The sequence below is a fragment of the Panonychus citri genome, unplaced genomic scaffold, assembly GCF_014898815.1.
Source record: "Panonychus citri isolate SS breed McGregor unplaced genomic scaffold, ASM1489881v1 Contig00040, whole genome shotgun sequence".
Taxonomy (NCBI): Eukaryota; Metazoa; Arthropoda; class Arachnida; order Trombidiformes; family Tetranychidae; genus Panonychus; species Panonychus citri.
The window spans coordinates 1,048,726-1,062,052 of NW_026515445.1; the positions used below are offsets into that span (position 1 = coordinate 1,048,726).

General features: G+C 33.1%; 2 protein-coding genes across 5 annotated transcripts; one reads left to right on the forward strand and one right to left on the reverse strand.

Moving 5' to 3' along the window:
• Positions 1 to 1,034: 1,034 nt before the first annotated feature.
• Positions 1,035 to 8,650, reverse strand: LOC128397924 (CCR4-NOT transcription complex subunit 6-like-B). 4 transcript variants are annotated; one of them, XM_053358704.1, is made up of 7 exons: positions 8,499 to 8,650; positions 7,772 to 7,921; positions 7,295 to 7,558; positions 7,032 to 7,130; positions 2,933 to 3,314; positions 2,210 to 2,785; positions 1,035 to 1,670 (listed from the first exon to the last, which is right to left on the reverse strand). In XM_053358704.1, the coding sequence occupies exons 1-7, from the start codon at positions 8,614 to 8,616 to the stop codon at positions 1,442 to 1,444; spliced, it is 1,818 nt and encodes a 605-aa protein (XP_053214679.1). In that variant the 5' UTR covers positions 8,617 to 8,650; the 3' UTR covers positions 1,035 to 1,441. The 4 variants fall into 4 exon arrangements, with proteins under 4 accessions (XP_053214679.1, XP_053214681.1, XP_053214682.1 ...); XM_053358706.1 differs by lacking the exon at positions 8,499 to 8,650 and adding an exon at positions 8,251 to 8,370; XM_053358707.1 differs by lacking the exon at positions 8,499 to 8,650 and adding an exon at positions 8,198 to 8,337.
• A 709-nt stretch (positions 8,651 to 9,359) lies between these two features.
• LOC128397939 (trimeric intracellular cation channel type 1B.1-like) lies at positions 9,360 to 11,282 on the forward strand. The gene is given in 5 exon segments (XM_053358733.1): positions 9,360 to 10,389; positions 10,468 to 10,542; positions 10,545 to 10,554; positions 10,640 to 10,872; positions 10,947 to 11,282. Coding segments are annotated over 5 exon segments (852 nt in total). The 5' UTR covers positions 9,360 to 9,926; the 3' UTR covers positions 11,018 to 11,282.
• Positions 11,283 to 13,327: the final 2,045 nt, after the last annotated feature.

Here is a 13,327-nt window from a genome sequence, read left to right on the forward strand (position 1 = left end):
GACTGATAATCAATTGTCTTCTTGAATTACGGTTAATCGTATTACTGATTATCTAGAGGTTTCATCTTAACTTTAAGTAGTAAATTTGCTGATCAACAATTAGAATTGATAATTTTCCATAGATTAAACAAATTGTTATTAATATTTGGGTTGAACTTTTTTTGTATTGTTAGAAAATGACAATAACAATTTAAAATTTACGGTTGATACCAAATTAGTTTCAATGAGTGAATAAAAATATCAGATCTGATTGTGATTCCAATTTGATTGTTGGATTGTTGAATGAACAGGTAAGCATAACAACTGACAAATAAGAGAGAGAGAGAAAGAGATTCAATTAACATCTTACCAACGGGAATTGATTGATAGTTAATGAGGCAAAGAAGATGAAGATGATGATGAAGAATAGGATGATAGAAACGAAGTACTGAACTATTTTCCACTGTTCTCTTTTTCTCATCATTATCATCCTACTCCACCATCATTATCAACTGGAGCTTCTGAAGTTTATGAGCCTGAATGGTTTGCATGATGATCGTAACCTGGTGATGATAAAGATGAAGATGATTTTGTTGTTACCGATTTGATAATAAGGTGAATCATAATCAGGATGATAAGAGGATGAGGATGAGGATGAGTCTGGGTGATGATCATGATGATAACCTGTTTGACCGTAGGCCACCATCAATAGATAGTGACACGTCCTGGACAAGAATGAACCAGGAGGTAATCAGATGATGAAGATAATTTCATTATTATCTGATATTAGATAATTAACACTCATTTAAATTATCTCAATTTAAGAATCACAATCAAGATGAACACTTGGATTTAATCTAATCTCACGATTTAAAGTTCAACGTTGAAGGTAAAACTTTTTACTTTTGACTCGATAACAAATGGATAACTTTTATTGGAAAACAAACTAATTATTTCAATCATATTGATGATCAATCTGTAATTAACCCGTTAGAAACTATAATTAGTATATTATTGGAAAGAAACACGAGATGAAAAAATATTGAGTCGATTAGTTTTCTAGGGATAAACTCAATTGTATTTTTGTTTGTTTGATTTTTTTAATAACTTGGACTTAAAAAGAGCCCATTGAGAGAGAGAGAGAGAGAGAGAGAGAGAGAGAGAGAGAGAGAGAGATAAAGGATTATATTAGGATTAAAGATAGGCAATTATAGAAGAGGAAAGAGTGGGTGGAAGAGGAGGAAAGAGGAGGCGAAAAATGAGGAAAAGAGCAGAAAAAGAGAAACAAAAACAATGAGGATGATAATGATGAGAGAGGGAAATAGGATGTTTTGTTTTTGTGTTTTCGTTGAATTTGTAGAAGCTTTTTTTGTGTGTGTGTGTGTTGAGAAAATGGTGATGTTGTGTTGTTTGTGTGTAGAAGATACTCTTGATTAAAAATATTCACTCCTCTCAAGAAAGATTATCTTCTCAGTAGAATTCCATTCGAATGTTGGATGTGATTTGAAGAAGGTGGTGTCAGTTCGAATTCAACGATCAACGGGAAATGGTCCGAAGGTACATGAGGATGGGGACAACCGACAACTTTATTCTCTTTGAACCATTCGACATCCAAAGGTCCAAGAAGTCCAAGAACTGACATATGTTGTTTACTATAAAAAATATAGTCGATAACACCTTTGAAATCGAACCTGTTAATAGAACGAAAGGAAAACGTTACGTTAATTGTTCTTAAAGGTTAAATTGTCGCTACAATGATAAAGCTTTTTTCTTCTAACGATCAGCAATCGAATAGCGTTAAAATGAGACAAGAACTTTATATAAATAAGGTAACAATAAACAGGTAGAAATAAAAAACATTCTCAATTCTTTGTGCTGTAACAATAATCATTCATTTAGTTTCTTTAAATATTCTTGATAAATCCTTCCCCTTCCTTATTTGATACATTGTGTTAATAATCATCATTAACAGCATTGTGTTCAAGTGATTTAATTAAAAGAAATTGATAGAAAAATATAAAGATAATTTCCTGTATTCATTTAGTTTTTTCTCTCTCTTGTTGTAGTTTACCATTGACACTGATTCATTCATTTAAACGGTAAACTTGATGATCTATTATTCATTTATACTTTTTCATGTTAATGGTTGTCACTTGATTGTTTGATTTGCTCGTTAAATTGTGAGTTTAATTGAGGCTGAAAATAGTAAAAAAAAAACTATTGTACTTACGTGTAATTGGTGTAGGGCATTACGTCGTCTTGATAGGCCCGGCTTATTTTGAACGGGTGGAGATACTCGGTTTTATTATCGACGGTCGAGTTACTACTTCCTAACTTTTTGAGACTATCCTTGTAGCCCAATTCTTTAAAATCAGCATGATCCGCTGAGATACGACCATTTGATAGATACTCAATAACACCGGAATTGGGTAGAGAATTTAAATCACCACATAAAATTAAGGGAACATTGTTAGCATCCGGTTTAGATGCACCAGGTCTAAAAGCGATCGCTGAATCCTCGACGATTTGTCGAAGCTCGGCCATAAGCATCATTGTCTGAATCAATTTAACATCACAATATTCGGGATCCCAATGGATATGAGCTGTGCAGACAAGGATTGGATGTTGTGCTTGAGTTGGATCTGGAAATAGGCCTGGTTCAAATGCGCCCTCCTTGGTTTGAAGGAGCGCAGCTAAGCCAATATTGTCTTTTGTCATCACACGATTTAACATGTCATCGGAACCCTCAGCATTGGCCATGGCCAGTTGATTGAATTCAACAAGATGCTCCTTAATTAAAGTAAATCTGAAATGATCAACAAAAAGAACAAGTTAGTAAATATTTATATTAAGAAGAAAAAGTTTATTCATCTTTACAGGCACGAAAATTGCTGAAACAATGAACTTGCAAACAAAATTAAATGATGGAATTATAATTGAGTGTGAAACTTACTTATTGGTACGGTAGAAAATGGCGCATCCATCGACGTGTTTCCTTTCATTTTCGGACATTGTTTTCGCTCGAGATTTGGGTGAGAAAATACCATCATATCCATCACGTTTCAATTCAGGTAAGAAGTAGTTGTAGAATTGTTCTGTCTCCAATTCTTGGAGAGATATTATATCAGCGGTGTAGGTTCTTATTTCGTTGAGAATACTACCACGACGGTACTCCCATTTCATCGCCCATTTGGGACAATATCCGTACATTTGTCTAGTGGCATATTTGTCACATAGAACATTATAACACATAACAGTAAAGATCGAGGTGGTTCGACTTCTATCTGGAGTTCCTAAACTTATCCATGGTCTTTGTGGTGGACGAGTGTGATTGACTGTGAAAAAGCGAGAATAATGAGAAAGATTAATTGACGATGAACAATCAAAATGGTAATCATTTGATTTCTTGATTTTGTTAGTTGATTATTTGACAATTGATGCATGAATAATGATAAAGAAACAGAAGAAAAACAAAAGAAAAACAAAAGAAGATAAAATAAGAGCAATAAGATAAACAAGATTATCCTCTTCTCATGATTATAATAATCGTAATGACCACTTGAACAAGAATTCAAGATGACCAGGGTGGGCCTTTTTTCAATAATAGTAATGAATGAGAAAAGGTTACCTGTTTTTTTGCACAAGAAAAAATTTCAAAGGAGATTGAGATTGGGGTAAAAAGTTCCGGGTTTTCCGGGAGAGTTAAGGGTAAATAAATAGGAGAATATGATGATGAATAAGAAGAAGAAGAAGAGTGAGAACGAGGATGATAAAAGAAAGAAAGATGAGAAAGAGAGAGAGAGAGAGATGAGGATGATAATAATGAAGATAAAAGAGTCAGGTCAATATAATGAGAGTGACCTTAATTGTGTTGGTCAATGTGGCGAAACAAAGTTAACATTAAAAGCAACATAATGATGATAATAATAGAGATAAAATCATAATGTGCATTTTAATCATAATCAAACAATTAACTATTGATATTTATTTCAAAATCCTAGAGTCATAATTATTTTGCTTATGATATTTACACTACACGAAAAGTTTAAACTAACAATTAGGCGAAACTTTGACGAGATGAAAATATGATAAGTGTCGAAATCTAAAGATAATCTCAAGATTGGCAAAGACTAAACAATAAGTTGATTACTAATAATCAGCTGACAAGTCAACATCTTTTCTGATTAATTGAATAAAAGATGATCATGGTTACAATTAGTGTGTAATGTTTGCTATACATGAGCGATGAATCAAAAATTCAATTAGCATCTAACCAACGGTATTGGATTGAAGGTTAATGAGCCAGTAAAGACATGATGAAAAAGATGATGATGATGATGATAAAATGAGAGATGGTTAGTAAATACTGAACTATTTTCCATCGTTCTCTTTTCTCATCATGCCAACAAACTTTCATGAAAAAGTCGTTCTTTTCATCATCATTATCAACAACAACCATTAACCTGATCAACTAAAAGGCTGATGAATGTATGAGAACGAGTTAACAATCAGAAATTGTTGAGAAATTTTTCAAATTATATAAGTTTAAAAAGGTAAAGAGAATTCAATTCAAATTAACTTTGATTTGTGAATGAATCTACTGATTGGTTATTGTAACAACAATCAAGTATATTTAGCAAATTGAAGCCAGAAAAGTGACCAGAAAAAAAGTAAACCATTAGATCAAAATAAGTGCCAATAGTATCAAATTAACGATACGATTGCAGTGATTTAGCCTTGATTTCAATTGGCTTTCGTTCATTTTGAATCAACTAATTTTTTTACAATTGTTGATTCAGTGAAGTAAAGCAATTACAATCAAGTTACCTAAAGAAGCAATCAATTTGGGATAATAACAATGAACGAGTGTGAACGCAAATAGGTACCAATCGAAAAGTATCACAGAGCAAGAAACACGCACGAAAAGAAATACTTGAATATAAGAAAATAGTAATAGCATTGAAATGGACAATAGTTTATGAAGAAATGAGTGTAATCAAGGATCGAGGTTCGGATCAACTAATGTTTCAAAATCTTAATTCGCGATTTGAAACTCACGTTCGTAACTGTTTATAGAAAACCCTGAGTTTGATTCTTGTTGGTGATTTAAATATGAAGGATAATTTGTGACTGGAGAGAGTGGATGTTGAACTGGAGGTGAATTGTCAGGCCAAGATAATTGTCGACTACCGGAAAGATTAAGAAATTTAATCTCCAAGTCTCGGCCACCGCTTGGATTAGTTACTATTCTTGTGCTGAATTCAAGTTCAGGATTATGTGGTTCAGATAATTTGAGTGAACCATCAGATGAACAGCGATGTTGCAGTTCGGGTGTTTCATTGTTCTGGTAGGAGATAGCCTGGGGTGGATGTTGTTGCTTTTGTTGTTGTTGCTGTTGTTGTTGTTGTTGTTGGTGGTGATGGAGAAGATGAAAGAAACTATTAACTTCAACTAATGGAGACATTGGAGGTGTAAGAAAGGCGGAAGAGGATGAACGTGATGAGTTTAAAGTAGGTGAAAGACAATCGAGACACGGACATTCTGATTGTAGATTATGACGAGTCGATGGTGTTCCCGTTGGAGTTGATATGATATTCGTAGGATGTTGTTGGTGAAGATGAAGGTGGGCTTGTTGGTGGTAATGAGCTCCTTTACTCGGCAAAGGTGAACAAGGAGATGAAGATGGACTATTATTGATGTAGAAAATGTTATCACAGTTTTTCTTTGTAGTCGCAATACCACCACCACCCCCTTTGCAGTGGCCAGTTGACCCTTCTAGACCATACCCACAACCGGGAGCCAAAATGAGATCAGTAGAATAGTTTAATCCGTAATTGCTTAACTTTTGACTTCCGTTAATTGAGCTTGAATGGTTTGCATGATGAAGATTGTAACCTGGTGATGATGTTACAGATGAAGATGATGATGGTAAAGAGGATGAAGATAAAGAGGGTTTTGTTGTTGAATTAGCGGTTAGTGGTGTTGATGGGGCAGAAGAAGCAGAAGCAGGATGATGAGGATGAGTTGAGCCTGCAAATGGATGGTGATGATAACCTGTCTGACCGTAGGTCAACATGAACGGAAAATAATGCATTGTGTCACGTCCTGAACAGAATTGACCAGAAGGCACCAAATGATAATGATTTTGGTTATGTTGATAATTTGATGAATATACAGCTGATCCGAGATAATTAACACTTAATGATTCAATGGAACTAGTTAATCCATTAGGAGATTGGTATTGTTGTTGAGACTGAATTTGAGGACACTGTTGATGTTTCTGATGTAATGATGATGATGATGATTGTTGTTGGTTTTGTAACAAAAAAAGTTGATGTTGTTGTTGAGCATTTTTACGATCTTTTTTACGTCGTTTTCGGGGTTTAATTACTCGAGGTAAACTTTTTTCTGAGTTGCCTGAAGAATCTTCAGACCCCAAACTACTGATACCGTCAGAAAGAAGCGCTCGAAATTCATTGATAGGCATTTATTCATAAAACTAAATTGTCACAATGTGAAGCTCACTCGAGCTAAATGTAGAGTGAAATGCTGATGAGAAAGGATCCTGAATGACACAGATTGGTGAAGGAGTTTTCTTGCTCACTATTATCTCTCTCACTCACTCGTTTACATCATCTTTATCACCATTCTCACCATACTCCCGTTTTTCTTCCCTCTCCCTCTTTCTACCTTTCATTCAAGGTACAAGTACTGAGGCCTACTACTAGAACTGGTTATGTTACTGTTAAACTCAACTAATAGCAATTTATCATAATAGAGAGAGAGAGAGAGAGAGAGAGAGAGAGAGAGAGAGAGAGATGAAGAGAAGGATGATAATGATGATGATGATAATGAATAAGAATGGGATAGAACAATTTGTAGGGATGATTTAAAAGAACGGGGTCGAAGTTAACTAAGAAATAATCAGAGCGAAATAGCATGAATCGGGTTTGAAGAGATGAATTTTTTCATGTTTCTTTATTGCACATTCATTCATTATTGCAAAATAATCGAGTAGTAAATTAATAACCAAAATTAAATTCGCAACTCACCAACGAGGTTGTCAAGAAGATATTCCAACAGCTTTTGAACGCCATTCGGTTCTTTGTAGATGACCAATATTTCCTGGGTGAGAGGATTACCGTCAAGTCCTATGAATAGAGCATTGGATAGAAAAACATTGATTGATTAAAACACGTTTAAAGTGAATAGGGAAAATACAAAACTCAAGGACAGCAGAAATTAAAAATACATATAAACGTTAAACGTTGATTTGGTTCACAGATAATAAGTGAATATTAGTATTAACACCTACCTAGATTAGCTATTTTGAATAATTTACCAAGTTCGTATGGTAACACTCGTAAACTGTTATTATTTAAAAGTAGTTCCCGAAGTTTAATAAGATCACCAAGTTCAGATGGTAACGTACGAAGTTTGTTGTTTGATAGATCCAAATGAATTAAGTTGGTAAGTTTACAAATGTCAGATGGAATTCGGCTTAGATTGTTATTGTCGAGATAGAGTGATGTTAGATGGGTAAGGCTCCAAAGATTTGGACTTAAATTTCGCACGGTGCCTAATAGAAGAGAAAAACAAAAAATCAGTTAGAAACCAAATTGTTTGATTCTATATGCACATGAGTCTCATTAGGGAGAGAAATTGTTGAAGTTTTTGAAAGATTGATAAACAAAGTGAATGATTCCATGTATCAGCTGACAAATTTTTCAGAAGAGAGTTAGAGAAGATAAATCGAGAAGAAAATGTCGCATAACATTGGCTCGTCAGTTACCTGTGATTTCCAATTCAGGCCAAAACGATTTTTTACCGGCAGCCACATCTTCCTGGGACATGATGGTATGAACTCGCCTTGGGTTTGGGGATTCATATTTATCTTTGTCCCTGTCATTCCGGTGATTCGTTTTGGACATTGATGATGGAGCTGTAGAGTTGAGGGTGGAGAGGGAAATTGAGAGGAAGAACAAAAAGAGAAATGGAAAAAGAAAAGATAAAAATTAGATGAGGAAAAAAAATGGAAAATAAGTGCGGAGAAAAAGAGAAAAAGAAAAGGAAAGAAAAAGATAAGAAAGAAAAACCAAAGAGAGGGAGATGGAAAAAAGAAAGGGAAAAGACAGGAAAGAGAGAAGAGAAGAGAAATCAGAAGAGAATTGATGAAATGAACACATGTCATCATTTAGAATAGAAAATGGGACACTACCGATTAATCCAACAGGCGAGTTAATCTTAAATCACAATTAATTAATCTCTTACCTTCATTCAAATTAAATTAGAAATCAAGTGTTGACAGAAACAAAATTAATAGAAAACAACAAAAAGTGATACAGAAAAATAGTGAAAATAGACAAGTGAGTGACTATTTTCAGAGAAAATGATGTGAGTTTAACTGAGAATTTTTTTGGCGAAAAAAATTAATTCAACTAATTGTGATTTCTTTTTCAATCGATGATTGAGTTTTGATAATGGAAATTTAGAGGAGAAAAAGTTAATTAATTACTTACAATGCTCGATAATCAAGTTGGTGTCACTTTTCAAAACCAAATCGTAAGTTTTTTTAGTTGTTGGGATAATCAACATGTTGGTTGTTGTGGTTGTTATTTGATTGCTGACAGTTACCATGATTGTTGATTGTTGATTGTTGATGAATGAGTAAATTGTTGGTGAATTTAGGCTGATAAGAGAATCAATTAAAATCAATGCGATCAAGATGAAGGACGAAATACTAATGAGACTAAAGACTGACCAGTGGGCGATTTTTATACTCATGGAAATTTCCATCAAATCAATTAGTCGATTAAATTGGTTTCGATTGTCTTAATAATCAGTTTAAAGTAAAATGTTTATACTTTTTTTGTTAATCTATTTAATGGTTAATCCACTTAATCCATTGATGGACAATCATACGAAACAGATTAAAGAAAGAAGCTCTTTTCATAGTTAAACATTTTCTTTTAATCTATTTATCGTTGGACTTGTTAATCACCATCCAGGTTCGGACAATCAAAGGAATGGTCACCAATCAATAGAATCAATTTTGACAATCATGACGATATTCAATTAATAGTTTCGAGACCAAACAACCTCAAGTCGGACAATTGGACAATAACTCGATGATGATCACAAACGCTACTTCATTATTCCGATAATCGCAGGACAAAGATGAACATGAGCCTGTTAACTTTTTAGAATTTGCTAAATCACTTAATTAACACACGATTGTCGAACCAATGGATTTTGATTAAATGTACTAATCACAATAAGTTGCGAATAAACAAATAAAAGAAAATTCGAAAAAAGCGCCAAAGTTTGTTGTCACTTTTTCTCACCAATGAACCGGTCATTGTTTTGCTGATTCGGTTTTTGTCATTTCCATTGAGATTTTAATCCGTTGATTGTTGTCACCAATTAACTTGGCATCAATTCCTACATTTAACAGCAATTATTCAAGGTTCTCCTTTTAATCTAATAGCTAAAAATAATTGTTCAAATGTAATCTCATCAATGTTAATTTAATGTTTGTTGTAACAAAGGAAAGTTATTTCATCTCTTCAGTGATTTTCATCTTCATCACCATTTAGACAATTATCCTTGTTGAACAACCTTTACAATTAAAAGTTGGAGAGAAACAATTTTCATTCTCAAACGTTGATTTCTACTTAATTATCTTATTTACTTAACAATCTTGACAGTCTCATATTCTTAATCACTGTCTACTTATATTCTTCTTTGTTTTTTCTAACGTTCCATTTCTATGCCTTGTTCATCTTCTGGTTTGGACCAATCAACACGATTCATCTCTCGAGCTCTCATTCATTTAACTTACACCTTGTGACAATTTTAATTAGTTGGTGACAATTTCCAGCTAACTATTAATCTTTCTCTCTTTTTCTCTCTTTAACTGTGCCAAATTAAACCTCCTTTAGACAACAATGGATCCTGAACAGTTTTTAGAAATCGCCAATACAGTGACCAAGATGAAAATGTTTCCCTATTTCGAAATGGCTCATGCAATCATTAGTTGTCTTTATATTCGAGAAGATCTTGGATCAACTGGTCATCCATTTTCTCGTAAACATCCATTTTCTTGTTGGCTATCGTGCATGTTGAACATTTTCGCAGGTTCGATTTTGGCCAATTTTCTGCTTGGAGAACCGATTGTTGCTGCTTTCAAGAATCCGAATCAAGTTTTTCTGGCCACAGTCATTTGGTACCTAATCTTTTATTCACCAGCTGATGTAATTTACAAGATGTGTAAATTCATGCCCTGTAAGATTGTTCTGGCCACCATGAAAGAAGTCATTAGGTGTAAAAAGGTTCATGATGGAGTCCTCCATGCATCCAAAATCTATCCGAATGGTTATGTTATCATGATCGCTATTGGAACAGTCAAAGGTAATATCATGATGATGATAGAAATTAAAATCGTTCCAATGTTTCATTCATTCTTATTAATACTTTTGCTTGTTTCAGGAAATGGATCAGGATTCATGAAACTTATGGAGAGACTCATGAGGGGAACATGGACTCCGAACGCTTTTGAACTTCTCACCCGACTTTGTAAGTTACGACTAATGGTCGAGACATAATCAAATCTAATTCTCTATAATTTATTTATCTTCCCTCTCTTTTTTGTTATCAATAGTCCGACAAAAGCATCGATTGTTGCTTCAATTATCTTCATTATCGACAAAAAATCTGATTGGATTTCAGTTCCTCATGCACTTGTTTACTTTGGAATTGTAATATTTTTCGTCTATTTTAAACTTTCATCAATACTTCTTGGAATTCACGATCCATTTGTACCTTTCGAAAATTTATTCTGTGCCCTATTCATGGGTGGAATTTGGGATGCAATTGCTCACGCACTTTCCAAAGGTAAATCAATCGTTGGAATACAAAACCTCGACCAATTGATTAACCTTATTTTCTATTGTTCATTTCTTTTTTAGCCAAGAAAAATGATGAATCTAGTCCCAAGGTAGAGATTCCAAGACGAGACGAAACCAAAAAGAAAGAATAACCAACAAATTAACGACAAATTGATCTAAATAACTTAATCTAACATTTTAATCTAATCTTAATCACATTTATCCTTTAATCAACATGGATCTCATATTTTGCATCAGTATCATGATAATTTAATTGTAACCAATAATAATACAAGATGTATCTTTTTGAACGCTCAACCTTCAATTCAATTTATCGTTGAGAGTTCTAGTCATATATACAAGGAAAAAAAACCACCAAAAATCAGACAATTAAAACAAAAGTGAAATCGATTTGAATCTTTGATGATTAAAATCACAATAATTCATCAACAACTAATCACAAGAATATTAATAATCCACAAACAAGAAAAACACCCTACAGAAATAATTAAGCTTAATTGTTTTCTTTTATCGGAAATTCTCCATTCTAATCATTTGATCGTCGATAAACATCATTTGTTAGAAAAAGGAACAATTAATTAGTTAATTTAATTTAGAAAAAAAATATATTCGATTTTTCTACCGGCAGATGTCGCTTTTTAGAAGAGCAAATTAAAGAGACTGAGAAAGAGAAAAGGTTTTGTTTTGATTTGTTCTCAAGTTCTGATTCAATTCTGATGGTCTAAGTTCCTGGTGATTCTTGAATCTTTTCATGAGAATTTTATTCTATTTATCGTTACATTTAATTCTAACCATATTGTCCAATAGTTAATCTTGAAATTTCGTTTCTAATATTGTGAGTTGATTTTTGTTCATCTTTGTTTAAACAACAACAAAAAGAGAAGAAGAAAAAAAAAATTCCAAATTCAATGTTATTCAATCAACATCATCATTATCATCATCTCATCAAACGGGAACAACAACTTTAACAATTTAGCAAAACACAAACAAGATGAAGTTAAAAATGGTTAATCCTTCAGTTAATCTACTATCCCTTATTATCCTGTTGACTCGTTTCAATTTTGTTTACAATTATTACTGTGACCATAATTTGTGTTCATCTTCACATGAATATTGTTGTGGTGAAAATATTTGTTGCCTTTATTACAATTACTATTGGACCTATTACCTTTGGATGACACTCGTTCTGGTGATAATAATTATCTCATTCTGTTGGGCAACCTTTCATTTATACTATGAAGAGGATAGATACATGATTAATCAAAGCTGGATCACCAAAGCAATCGGTAAATTGTTGGAGAAACTACGTCCACCTCCATCAACAACCATATTAACATCCACCTTGTTAAGGGTAAGAGTTGATTATTTTCTAAACTGTTCTAATCTCTATTCTAATCCTTAATAGTGAGAACCATATAATTTAATTGTAATCAAATGAATTTGGCTAATGTCCATCAAACCAAACTCTTGATCTACCTGCAAGGTTACAATTTTGTTTACTCTGTGTGTTTATCCAGTGTTGACGAATGAGAGATTACCTTGTCATTATTGTCTTTTTCTACCACCATCATTAATTTCAACAACGTGATTATCATATTCCCACTCTCTTTCCTCTCTTTGACCGGTATTTTCAATCAACTGATTGTCATACACATTTAAATTGTATGTTGACATGATCACCAAGCAAATTATTGATCACTCAGATAAATCAAAGGGAGAGAAATGATCAAGTAAACAAACTGAATGTTAGCTTAAGGGAAAAACAGTTTTTTCTGTTGTTAGGAACTTTTTCTATTCCTAACAACCTTTTCCATGATAGAAACCCAACTTAATCCAGATTAGGTTAATCCTTCCGACGGTCATTTAGAGAAACCTTTTCTCTCGGATTGGGAACAATTCTGTAATAACAGAGAGAGAATAAGAAATCTGAATGAAAAAACTGAGAGAAAACAAAAGATACAGTCGTGAAAAATGAGTTTCGAATGGTTTTTAATCATTCGCGCAACTTAGCTTCTAAAATTAATTGATAATCTTTATCATCAGTGATAAGACTTAGATGATTTACTCATTGATTTTTCTTATCTTGATTGTTTAATCTATTAATTTTAGTCATACCTGCGAAGATTAAAACCATCAAATTCATTCACTAATGATAGAGAAGAAAAATCATCAAATTCTAAACATAGTCACAATTAAAGCTCCTGAGCCATAAAGATAACTGTCTCTGATTGTGTGTCTTTAATTGTTATTCTGATCATCGTAGCATAATAATCATCACTTATTCATCATCATGAAAGTTCAGTAATCAAGTAGAAAAATAACTTCTATGAATGAATTATATCCCATAGAATCAAACTCTAAAAAATCGTAGCGAAAATGATTAATTCTTTGATTTTTTTCTTCTTCTATTCTCAAGCCTCATGTAGATGAAAAATTACATG

Coding starts and splice junctions, on each gene's coding strand:
- LOC128397924 (XM_053358703.1), bottom strand. CDS start 6,466: ATGCCTATCAATGAATTTCGAGCGCTTCTTTCTGACGGTATCAGTAGT. Junction 3,315..5,037: donor TTCTATAAACAGTTACGAAC/GTGAGTTTCAAA, acceptor GCTTTTTCACAG/TCAATCACACTCGTCCACCA. Junction 1,671..2,209: donor ATGCCCTACACCAATTACAC/GTAAGTACAATA, acceptor TTCTATTAACAG/GTTCGATTTCAAAGGTGTTA.